General features: G+C 35.6%; 1 protein-coding gene across 4 annotated transcripts in view; it reads right to left on the reverse strand.

The window, feature by feature from the left end:
- Positions 1–976: 976 nt before the first annotated feature.
- SESN1 (sestrin 1) overlaps positions 977–12,999 on the reverse strand; it is a 107,120-nt gene continuing 95,097 nt past the window's right edge. For all 4 annotated transcript variants that reach the window (XM_082669295.1, XM_082669297.1, XM_082669296.1 and 1 more), the window contains 6 exons: positions 11,604–11,846; positions 8,865–9,012; positions 6,546–6,658; positions 4,194–4,384; positions 2,721–2,865; positions 977–2,119 (listed from right to left, as the gene is read on the reverse strand). In XM_082669295.1, the coding sequence (XP_082525421.1) occupies positions 2,033–2,119; positions 2,721–2,865; positions 4,194–4,384; positions 6,546–6,658; positions 8,865–9,012; positions 11,604–11,846 (927 nt within the window). In that variant the 3' untranslated portion in view covers positions 977–2,032. The remainder of the gene's footprint in view (positions 2,120–2,720; positions 2,866–4,193; positions 4,385–6,545; positions 6,659–8,864; positions 9,013–11,603; positions 11,847–12,999) is intronic.

A 12,999-nucleotide genomic window follows, 5' to 3' on the forward strand; every position in this document is an offset into this window, starting at 1 on the left:
ACTGAAACATCAACTTTGTATCACAGGCATGCCTTTATTACTTTCGATATAAGCACACTTTCTTACTCATTAAAATTTCAAATCATGATTTGTAAGTAGTTTATAAGCTTCAGTGAAAGAAGATAATGAATTCAGTTTATCTTGTTTTGTGATCATCCTACTACTGATTAGAACCTCTATTAGAAATTTTGTATTTTCAAGAGCAAGTGCAAAGAACAAAGAGCAGAAGCAGAATGAGTAAAAATTTAACTAAATCCAGTGCAACTTTACTTGTTGGATTCATCTGTATTGCTATGATGAAAAAACCCAGCAGCAGACAGAAAAGGGCAGAGGTATGATGCAAATTCAATGGGTAAGACCATTTGTATATTATTGTAAGCTGACTAGAAATGGGCTTATGTATATCTTTAAATATACTGAAGATAATTTTTATCTAAGGTGATAGTCTTATCTTCTCAATCTTCTCAACAGCCATGAAGGTAAGTACATCCCCTCCATTCAAAACTGTGCCTCCCATCCCACACTATAAATTTATAGGCACTAAATGGAGCTCAGTAAATGTTTTGATGAGTAAGAGAGTTATTACAACAGCTTTGATTAAATTTAGAGCTATTTCTAATTGTTTGACAGTGTCATTTTTTGTTCTGTAGTGGCTCCCTAATTAGCCTTTGTTTCTAATAATTTTTAATAATTCTATTTGACTTCTAAAACATCTCAGTCCACCTCAGTTCAAAATGGACAAGGCATGGGGCTGTACCAGTTATTTCCGAGATAAAACTTTTCTTTATATCTTTCAAAGTGACTTCAAGAGTTTGCCATTTAAGTCTCTCATCTGATTACAGAATTATTTAAGTGTGATGGCTAATGAAAAAGTCAAAAGAAACAGCGTAGCTACCGATTGTGAAGTCATGACTTTTTAAGAGACTGAGACAGCAAAAAAATTGCAGAAAAATTATTCTTTATTGAAAAATACCAATAATACTGACAGACTTCAAAAGCAGTTCACGCCTCCAGAATACAAAGTACTTAATACATTTTTTTCAAGCCTGTTTGCATTTCAAACAAAGCTAGCATTTTTGTAAATCAAATTTGATAACCTGACTAAATATATTTTCCAGCTTTATTATTTAAGGAGCTGTACAACCTCTGAAGTGGGGACCATGAGGTGGGCAGGAGCAGAGGGGCAGAATGCACCTGGGACTGCGCAGCAGTCTACAGCAATATTTCCCATAACTTTGGTGCTGGAAACAAAAATACTGTACAAGACAGCTGCCCTCCAGTGTCAGAGAATCTTGGGAAACAGCATATCAAAAGGTAGCCAGCTTTTCTTATAATTTACACACTTTCATTTAAGATTGCTTTTTGAAGAAAATCTTTAAGAATGCCACTGTAATTTAGTATCATCCAATAACTGAATTAAAAAACTGTATGAAAGAAATGAGCTGTTACCATCATAATGGTCTTTGCCGAGCTGTGAGTAATTTTAGGTGCAAAAAAAATTAACACATATGCAAGTTTAATTTGAAACCACAAAAATTATGTATGTAGGCTCAGATAGTAGCAGTGTTCACTTTATTACTAATAGCTTAACTGGAACAGCCACTCTATTCATTCCACCAGCAGGAATAGCAGCACCAATATCTAAAATCCTTTATGTATCAATATAAAAGCTTACATCATTATCAAAGTCCCATTCTTTGCATGCTCCAATTCTTGTTATTTTTTAACATAAAAGCAACAGGATTTTGAGAGTTACTATTTGCTGTATTAAAAGTTATACAGCATCTTGTACTGTCAAAAAGCAAAATACTGTGAACAGCAGCCCTTCTTCACAGCTCTAAACTTGAAGCTGCCAAGCACTCACTGCTTGTGCCAGCAGTGGCATTTCCACAGTAAAATAGCAGAAACTAAAGGAATCATGGCACAATGGATTTCTGAATTCTTTTATCTACCATTGGTCCTGGGGCTTAGTACCTTCCCCTTGTAGGACAATATCTGCTGATCGTTCATCTTCTTTAATGGAGGAAAGGCATCAGGTCATATAGCGAGTAATGGCTCTCAGAGCATAAAGGAGTTCTGCTTGCATCCTAGCTTCTATAAGAAGCAGATTAACGTGAACCTGAATATAAGACACATTATCATTTAAGATAGGATATATGTATACATATAACTGATTCACTTTCTTATACAGCAGAAACTAACACAACACTGTAAAGCAATTATACTCCAATAAAGATGCAAAAAAAAAAGAGATAGGGTTATAAGCATTCACAGTCAGTTTCAGTGCATCTAATAAACACCAGAAATGTTTTCTGTGTGCCACTGAATAACATCAGTTTCTCAAAACAAAAGCTGTCTGATCTTCTTTGGATAGATGTTTTGAGCTTGTATTTATATTCGATCACATCTCTTCTTGAAGGTTTGTTAGAATAACAACTTCCCTGCCAAATCATCATTCACAAACACTCTCTTCTTTCTCTTAAGCAGTTACAGTGATGCCAGCACTCTGAGGAGAGGCCAGCACACCGGTTCTCCCTGTCTTTATTCTTTTACTTTAAACCATAATGAGGTTCTCCCTTCCAAGGGGTATGTGAGACAGCTGATCTGGAATGTTCTTATCTGGGTTGGTAGAAGTGATGGAAGGGGTTTGAGACCCATTAGATTAGGTGAAGGAGAATAAGGATCACTGCTAAGTTAGAGTAAACACAATAGGTACTTACCTTCTCAGAGTGCTTGAACTGCCTCCAGAAGCTATCATACATTCTTTTGGTAACCTTTTCAGGAGTGCAAACAACAGTTTTGATATAAACTTTAAAGCTACGATCCAATAGCTGGTTAATTTCACCATAGTCATAGTCATCATATCTGTTAAAAGATAATGTGAGAATTTTATGTATAGTCTGTTTTATTCTTATGGAAGTACAGACATCAATAGTAAATGCTGTATTCTTTCCCCCTCTTTGTGTAGGTAGCTATCCCCCAAAATGACAGCTTTACAATTTTTACGTTTCATTGGGGGTGGATGAATGAGTATAAAGGGGTAAGAAACAGAAGTCAGATGAACAAAAAAATTGCCAGTGCCCAAGCAACAGTATATTTACAATCATGAATAAGCAACCACACTGAGGAACAAATTCTGGAAACAAAGTTTGAGTATTGCTGATATTAAGAAATTAACAAATTAATCAATAAATTAACAAATTAATCAATAAACTAACAATAACAATAAACTAACAATAAACTAAACAATAAACTAACAATCAATAAATTAACAATAATACTTATTGATACTATTACATGATTATCAATTATAATCTATTTGTGTAAATAAATTTTTTTTCTTATGTTTCCAGGAGTTCTTGGGGTCAGATGAGAAAAAAGGGAGAGAGGTGTCTGAGAGGAAAGAATCAGTCTCTAGATGGCTTCACAGTGTCTATACTTGGGAAAGGCTAAGCCAAGATGGTCGTAGGCACCAATGTCTCCTCTGCCGCACTGGCAGATAGTGCCTAGAACTGAAGTCTCCTAATTGGTTTTTAGTAGAAAAGGAAGAAAGCGGGTCCTGTATAACCATTCAGGAGTCTAAAGTCATAGCCTGGCTACTGATAAAGTGAAGAAGCAAGAGAAAGTGTGACTTTACAGCTAAAATAATCAGAAAGTACCACAGCATGGTTGTTTGTGTATGTTAGAAGGTGGTTTATGATGGCTGTGTTTAAATGTGGCTGAATACCTAACAGGATATGAAAGTTTTGTATTTTGATGAAATATCATGGGAGTAGGTACTCTTTAGAAGGGTACTGTAAGAGTTCTAAGTTCCATGAAGGTAGAAGTATGAGTGTGTCAGGAGATAAAAGATGATACAAAGGGAAAAGATACCATAAATGTTCAGAGACAAACTTTGCCTCTTCCTCTATGCTCTTGGGCCAGCTTGCTTGCTCTCCTCTTCCCTGGAGGCATCTGTTATTTAACTCTTGTCAGCATTCCTAACTCTCCCTCCTGCTTAGCTAGGCAAGAGAAAACACACCAAGCTGCAAAAAATCAAGTTTTTGAAGCACAAAATGCATAAAAATAAGCTATTGGGGAGGGGATGGTTTTGAGTATGTTAACGTAGGTCTGTGTGCATATGTGTTCCAAGCACCTGAATAATTTAGGCTAAAGGAAAATACCTCTTCATAAACATAAGAAAACAGACTAACCTTATTCCAAACATGCAGTGAATATAGTTCCAAATAGCCCGTCTTAGCATTGAGGTATCAACATCTTTGTGCATTGCCATTGTATTGTAAGTAAGATTGTAAGCAATGTGAAATTTTTCATCGATCAACTGTCCTACATCTGGATAAAGACGATTTACCAAAGAATAACCATGGTCTTCCCAACAATAGTCCTAAATACAGAGAACAGAACAAATGTGAATAATTAAAACGTGGCCAACTATAGTTCTATGTCTGTCGCTCTTCGGTGCAGTGAAATTACTGGCAGCTGAAATCCACTGCCTTTCTAGTACATCCCTAGCTCTCAGTTTCACTTGCATTCCAGTTTGATGTTTTCAATTTCTATACTGCAACATGCAAAAGTTACATTTTGAACTCAGCGAGTTTAAAAACCAGTGGAATCTCTTCCCCTTACACACAGGTCACCCATATTCAGCTTTCTCTCACTGTTTCCCCCGTCAGCCTCCAGAGATGACCCATCTTGGGAGGCCACTCTCCTTTTCTATTGCTGCAGGCATTCAAATGGTCCTCAAACTTTGTAAATTTTTAATTCAAGGTATCCATCATTCATTCTTTTTCCTCCTACCACCTCTGATTCTCAGTCCTATTAATTGTGTCTCCTAATTAGTTTTCCCAAATTAAAGTCTCCCTGCTTCCTTTCTTTCCATCTCAAGCAAAACTTAATAACCTCCCACTTCAATGTTACTACCATATTTATTTTCCTAAAACACCTCTTTGATATTATGCCATCACTATGGTCAAAACCTACAAATCTGATCATCACCTACAAATCTGATCAATTTTAAACTAACTTCCCACTTATCCTTTGCTTGAAGGTCTTAGCAGCCCAGTCAGTTTATGATCCCTTCCCTCAACCTATGCTCAGTTATTGCCTACAGTCTCCTCTGCTTACAATGCCCATGCTTTTAAACCATTCAAATCTCTCAAATCCTAATCTCCCTCCATAAAATTTTCCAGTCCACATGATCCCTTCAATTGTAATCTTTTATATTTCATGATACAACTTCACTATTGAGTAAAATATTCTATAATTCTTCCTTGTGCCTAATTCTGTCTCCTTAAACAATGTTAGTTCCTTGAGCAAAGAAAAAAAATCATAGTTCTCAAATATTTTCATAATTCTGGTAGAAGAGTTATAATAGCCCCTGCACAATAATTGGGAAAGTTGGGAACACCAACTCATCTGAATTATATATTTACCTATCTAAATGAAATATATAACAGACTGTTTAAGAAAAACATTTAAACTACAGTATGTTTCTACTGACGGATTGGAAGCGGTCTTACAAAACTACAGCACAGAATAGATAAATGTTTGCTAATTGACGATTCTCAACTTTTATTCTGGAACTAGAAGATACAGCAATTGTTACTCCTGAGATATACTTGCAAAGCACTTAGCACAGTGCCTCCTGCCAAAGTGAAAACAGAGAAGGACCCTGGTATCCTGGAGGACAACGAGGTCCCTAAGTTTCCATGGACTCAGTATATACAGAATTGTACTGGGAAGTTTTACTGTGTATTTCAAAGTTAATGATTATGGAGCTAAACAAACTGGGTCTACCAACAATAATTCTACTCCTTACCCCAGGAACTTTATTTATTCTAAGAGGTGGGTGCTAAGTAATTTTGGAATAAGATTTATTTATGTGAATCCTCTTTAAGCTTTAAATATGAAACCTTTAAAAATTCTCATTGCTTCAAATGACATTCAGTTCATATTTTAAAGGGAATTAGGTTATTGTAATCATGGTTTATTTTCTATGGTACCTGTAAAAACTCACCCAAATTAAAAAGAAAACAAAAAATCTGCTTTCCCTATAAGTCCTAATTTAAGCAAATCTTTCACTCTTTCTCATCCTCTTTCCCTTCACCCCCACACACATAATGCCTGAGATGCTGTGAGGACATTTCTCTTGTCACTCAGGCCTGGTGCATATCAGGGCAGAAATAGCCTCACTTTAACACTGGGGCTCAGTAAAACAGTGCTATAAAAGCAAGCTAGGTTCAAACACAACTATTATTTATTGTTTCGTTATAGTAGGAACTTTAACTGGGTTTCTGCATACCATCTCTGGGAACCTAACCACTATTGTAATTTTGCTTTATGGGTGAATGTGTTTTGAATTCTGAGCAACTGATTTATGAACTTTAACAATATAATAAACATACCTAAGGGAATTACGTGTACGTAGAAAAGTTATTTTTCTCTGCATTGCTTTCTGTTCTCAAATCCAGATGGCTCTTTCTTATTTTAAGTCAGATTGAGGTATTTCTAATTGAGCATGTACATAAAACAAGTTGTCATTTTACCTGGACTCGAAATGTTGGGACGTGCATTCCATGTCTAGAGAAATCCTTATAGCCATAACTAGTATCCTCAAAGTGACGAGATACATCTCTTGCTGGTGTAACTTCTTCATCATCTGAAATAATTTAAAAAAAAAAAAACACTGAAAGCCTTTCAAAAACAGGATGCTAGTTAAAATTCATTTTACCTGTAACAAGTAAAAACAGGATTACCCTTTCTCTGACACTGAGTAACCAATATCAACTAAAATAAAGTCTTAAAACTGTAAAGAGAAATAGCCTACTTACTAATAAATGGAATATAATAAAAGTAGATTCTGTTATTAAAAAAATACTCATGGTTAATTTTCTGTTTTTAATTCCTCTCTTTCACAGATCCTCTCTCCCTCTGTGTCCCGACTGTAGTTTATAGATACTAGGTTCTACTGAAAAGTATGTACTCCAAGTATGAACACCCTTTTGAATAATCTTTATGGTGATAACAAATATAAACTTTAAACTTTATGCTCTAAACTTTAGCATTTGGACTATTTTTAATGTCACACAATATATAAAATGATCTCTTTAACAGCTCAAAGGTCCTAGAAACAATTCTAAAATGATGAACAAAGGAAAGAGGTTCTGTGTGTCACTGTTTTTACAATGTTTCCTGCACTGCTTCTAAGCCTTTTCAGATTATCTTCATGTTTAGGGGTCGATGAGATTATAGTTTCAAGTAAATAAAATCAAAGACTTCTCCTCAAGCTAACATCCAACCTCCATTTATACAAATTTGATTTTTTCTTTGCTATTAAGAAACTTGCTTTTAACATATACTCTTTGTCCCACTCTATTATTGTCAAAATACACTGACACACTTTATTAACTTTTTTCCTTTAAATTATCTGGTTTACATATTAAATCCTATAGCCTACATTTGATAAAGGCCAAACATAAAGGATTTACGTTGTTGTTAGTTATCTAAGAAGTAGCTCCTTTTCACAAATCATAGAATTTTAAAGCTGGAAGCAATCTCAGGCCTTTATGAATGCAATTTCCTCATTTTAAAGAAGAGGAAAAAAAGCACTCAATGTTAAATGACTTATATTCACAAAGTTTATTAGCAGTGATTTTAGTATTAGAACCCAAATCAAATGTCCTCTCTCTTAGTCTAGTGCTGTTTTCACTATAACTTCCTTTTCTACCTATGCAATAACCTTTCTAAAAGGAAAGCCATATTTGGATTAAACTTAAAAGCTTTTGCACAGCAAAGATAACCCACAGAATGGGAGAAAATATTTGCAAACGAAGCAACTGACAAAGAATTAATCTCCAAAATATACAAACAGCTCATGCAGCTCAGTATCAAAAAAACAACCCAATCCAAAAATGGGCAGATCTAAATAGAGATTTCTCCAAAGAAGGCATACAGATGGCCAAAAAGCACATGAAAATATGCTCAACATCACTAATTATTAGAGAAATGCAAATCAAAACTACAATGAGATATCACCTCACACTGGTCAGAATGGCCATCATCTTATCTCAAAGAGTAAATGCTACAGCTGTTGCTGGGAATGTAAACTGGTTCAGCCACTATGGAGAACAGTATGGAGGTTCCTTAAAAAACTAAAAATAGAGTTAACCATCTGATCCAGCAACACTACTCCTGGGCATATATATGGAGAAAACCATAATTTGAAAATACATGCACCCCAATGTTCATTACAGCAGTATTTACAATAGCCAAGATATGGAAGCAACCTAAATGTCCATCAATAGAGGAGTGAATAAAGAAGATGTGGTACATATATACAGTGGAATGTTGCTCAGCCATAAAAAGGAACAAAATAATGTCATTTGCCACAACATGAATGGACCTGGAGATTATCATGTTAAGTGAAGTTAAGTCAGACAGAGAAAGACAAATACCATATGTCGCCGCTTACATGTAGACTCTAAAAAAAGTGGTACAAATGAACTTATTTACAAAACAGAAATAGAGTCACAGATGTAGAAAACAAGTCTATGGTTACTGGGGGGAAAAGGGGGGAGGGATAAACTGGGAGATTGGAATTGACATATACACACTACTATATACAAAATAGATAACTAATAAGGACCTACTGTATGGCACAGGGAACTCTACTCAGCACTCTGTAATGACCTATATGGGAAAAAAATCTGAAAAAACAGTGGATATATGTATAACAGATTCACTTTGCTGTACACTTGAAACTAATACAACATTGTAATCAACTATATTCCAATAAAAAAGGATACTTTTATTTAAATTCTCTTAAAAAACAGACATTTTATTGACTATGTAATGGTTGCTTTTACCTGAAGAGAAGACAAACATGCTCTCTCTTTTTTCTATTTCAAAACGTGAAGCCATCTCTTCCTGACTTGCCTCTTCTTCATCTCGACATTCCTGTAACTGCTTCATCTTTTCCATGAGGGCTTCGACCTCAAAGAAGGAATCACTTACCTGAAAAGAAAGTGCAATTAAGGTTACATATGTCAAACACGGAATGAAACTTTTGAATTTTATTAAGTCTGTTTCATAAGAATTTGCATCTTAATACAATATAAGAAAAGATCTTCTTATAATTTTAATGCACATGGATGAATCAAAAACAATTATTTGGGGCTTCCCTGGTGGCGCAGTGGTTGAGAGTCCGCCTGCCGATGCAGGGGACATGGGTTCGTGCCCCGGTCCGGGAAGATCCCACGTGCCGCAGAGCGGCTGGGCCCGTGAGCCATGGCCGCTGAGCCTGCGCGTCCGGAGCCTGTGCTCCAGAACGGGAGAGGCCACAACGGTGAGAGGCCCGCATACCGCAAAAACAAAAAAACAACAATTATTTGGCCTATTATATATACAGATATTTAAATTTTAAAATATAAGAGAAAAATGATTTTAAGAACACATTCTAATGTTTTACCTTTTATTACTAAAATTAGTAATAATATTACTATCAATGCTAAATTTTAAAAATTTAACACTACTTGTCGATTTAAAACAGAACTGAATATTTAAGAGTTAAGCTTTTACTTGCTCAATCAGTTAAATAAGGTACACAAAGTATAAGTGCTTTTGCATCAACTGTGTACACTGGGCATGTTGTCAATAGACAGGCATACCTCAGGTACATTGTGGGTTCAGTTCCACACCACTGCAACAAAGCGAGTCATGAATTGTTTGGTTTTCCAGTGCATATAAAAGTTATGTTTAGGGACTTCCCTGGTGGCACAGTGGTTAAAAATCTGCCTGCCAATGCAGGGGACATGGGTTCGAGCCCTGGTCTGGGAAGATCCCACATGCTGTGGAGCAACTAAGCCCGTGTGCCTCAACAACTGAGCCTCTGCTCTAGAGCCCACGAGCCACAACTGCTGAAGCCCGCGCGCCTAGAGCCTGTGTTCTGCAACAAGAGAAGCCACCTCAACGAGAAGCCCGCACACCGCAACCAAGAGTAGCCCCCGCTCGCTGCAACTAGAGAAAGCCCGCGCGCAGCAACGAAGACCCAATGCAGCCAAAAATACACTGTACTGTACTGTACATTATACTGTATACTGTACTATACTATACACTATACTGTTTATACTGTAGGCTATTAAGTGTGCAATAGCATTATGTCTAAAAAAACAAGGTACATACCTTAATTTAAAAATATTTATTGCTAAAAAATGCTCAACACCTGGGAACAGGGAGCTTATCTACTAGGGAAGTTTTTAAAAATTCTATTATTTCACTATTATCTCATTTAATAAAGGGATAACTAGGAACAGTACTTTTTCTTTAGCCTTGTACTAAATCAAAGGTGGGGAAGGACAACAATCCAACTCTAAGCATCCTAGCAACTGATGTACTCTCCCTTAGACCATCTCATAACCTTTAAGCTTTGATAAATAATCAGTGGCCATATGCAGGCCTCCAACAACAATCCAGATAGCTCAACAGAGGGTGGAACTGATGGTCTTGGGCGTTGCCAGCACAGCACAGTGATCAACCTTGGGAACATGATTTTCCCTCCTGTGCTAATCTCACCATCTGTAAATGCTACCTCTTATTTAGTACCTGATAAATGCCAAGCACTGTACTAGGCCTTTTAACTTCTTTTTTTTTTTTTTTTTTTGCCTTTTACCTCTTTAGAGACATTTCATTTAAACTTTACAATAACCTTGTGTTTGACCTTCATTTAGAAATGAAAGAATGGAGGCTCAGAGAGGTTAGATAACTTGCCCACAGTCAAATATACATTAACAGTCAAATACACGTTAAAGTCAAATATATAAATTTAACCTGTCCAAATCTGTTTAAAATAATACAACTGAGAAAATCTGTGCAAAGTATTCAGAAGACTGTAATGTTGTTTCTCTGATTTCAATTTGGAAATATAAACCCTTTTCTCTTTCACTACAGCTAAAGAATGCAGAGGGAATTTTGACTCATCATATATAGAATTCAAATTTGCTTATAGAAAATTCAACTCATTCTGATCTGTTTCAAAGGAATAACATAACTGAGAAAATATAAAAGCCAGAGAAGAGAAGGAATAGAGATAAAAGCATTTTAATAAATTTACATTCACTTTTATATATATTTGTGAGAAGTTAAAACATGAAGTATTTTAAAAGGAGAAATTCCAGATCAAGGCTGATTAAATCTTCTAAAAAGTAATTAAGAAGACAGCCTGTTTCTTCTGTGCAAAAGGATGTGATCAGCATCAGGAAGTTTCTACCACCAAGTTCCACTGTTCTCAGTCTCCCCTCATCTCACTCAGTAGCTGTTCAATACCAGATGGCTCTGATGGGGCACATTGCTGGTGACTTCTGATCCTAAAATTATTCAAATGTAACCTCCTAGAGGGTCTTATAATTTTGTATGTCCCTTAGCATCAGACTAGTGCTGAGCATTTGGAGGCAGACAATAAATACTTGCTGAATGAACAGGTATGGGGGCCTAATATCTTTTTGGACTTAATAGGGTAGATTTTCTTAAAAGCCAAATGAAAAAATAATATAACAGCAATTACTGTGATTACTCTTAGGATGATCCTATAATAAATAATAGATACTTACCGAAACATTTCCTGCTGAATTGACCTGCATCTCATCCACACTGTGATTGCCATTTGTAATGTCACAGATGCAGTAGTTACTAACAGAAGGAGGTCTGAATGTGTGGCCACCATCACAATGAATTTCTGGACTGATTCCACAGCCAAATGTGAACGAGGCAAGAGAATGATAGTGTGTAAGTAGAACTACTGCATGTACCAGTTCTGCAAGGGACCAGCTGTGCTCTTCAGCTTTCAAAAGTCCCTTGGGAAAAAAAACGAGAACATTTTTATGCTGGGGTATGGTATTGATGAAAGAATACAGTTCATCTTGGTATTTAACCTACTGAAAACAGGATTAGTTACTATATAAAACTTAAGATAAAATTACAATTTGAGGCATGTAGAACCCAGAATTTGCTAATTTTTATGAATATGTATTCACAAATAGAGCTTAAGATAAACTGATAACGACACATTCGTTATTATTTTGACTTTCTGAAATCCTGATTTAAAAATGTAGAATACATTTTGTTTAAAAGCAGTTGCCATATCTCAGATGATGGATTATGAATGCATTAACTATGTTGTTAGTGCAGTCTCAAACCAAATGTAATGAATTTGTGTTTAAAGTAGAAGCTACTGTGTAAAATACGCCTGTTTTTCTTTATTATCAGGCCTCCTCAAGGAATTTTTAAAAAGTGGTTTGAACAGCTTGACTCTGAATATTCTTAAATCATCAAATTATATTTATTTTAAAAATTATGCTCAAGGTAAAGTCTACAGTTCTTCAAAGTCTTACAAATCTGTGTCCATTCTGCTTCATTATCTATTTTATAATATGTAATTTTATATTACTAGACAATGTAACAGACATTGCATTAATCATATTCAAATCTTGTATCTCCTTGATAAAAAGATGCTTCAATTACATAAAAGAATCTAAAATATTCTAGGGAATTCCCTGGAGGTTCAGTGGTTAGGTCTCTGCACTTCCACTGCAGGGGGCATGGGTTCCATCCCTGGTCAGGAAACTAAGATCCCACAAGCCTTGAGGCATGGCCAATAAATAAATATTCTAAAAAAAGAGAAAGACAACACCAAAAATATATTGTATTTTTAAGAATTTCTACTGCATGGTAGATTCTTTTAGAGAATGTCCATCTACTTTTATTCTATTATCTTTATTAATAAATAGAACCAGACAAAACTAGTTTAAAATGGTATTTTAAAAAGATAACACAACAAGATGTCACTTTACATCTATCAGAATGGCTAAAATCCAGAACACTGATAACAACAAATACTGACAAGGATGTGGAGCAACAGGAATGCTCATCCATTGCTCATGGGAACACAAACTGGTATAGCCACTTTGGATGACAGTTTCTTACAAAGCTAATAAACACAAGCTTATC

This window comes from Grampus griseus (genome assembly GCF_964374135.1).
Source record: "Grampus griseus genome assembly, chromosome: 13".
Lineage (NCBI taxonomy): Eukaryota > Metazoa > Chordata > Mammalia > Artiodactyla > Delphinidae > Grampus > Grampus griseus.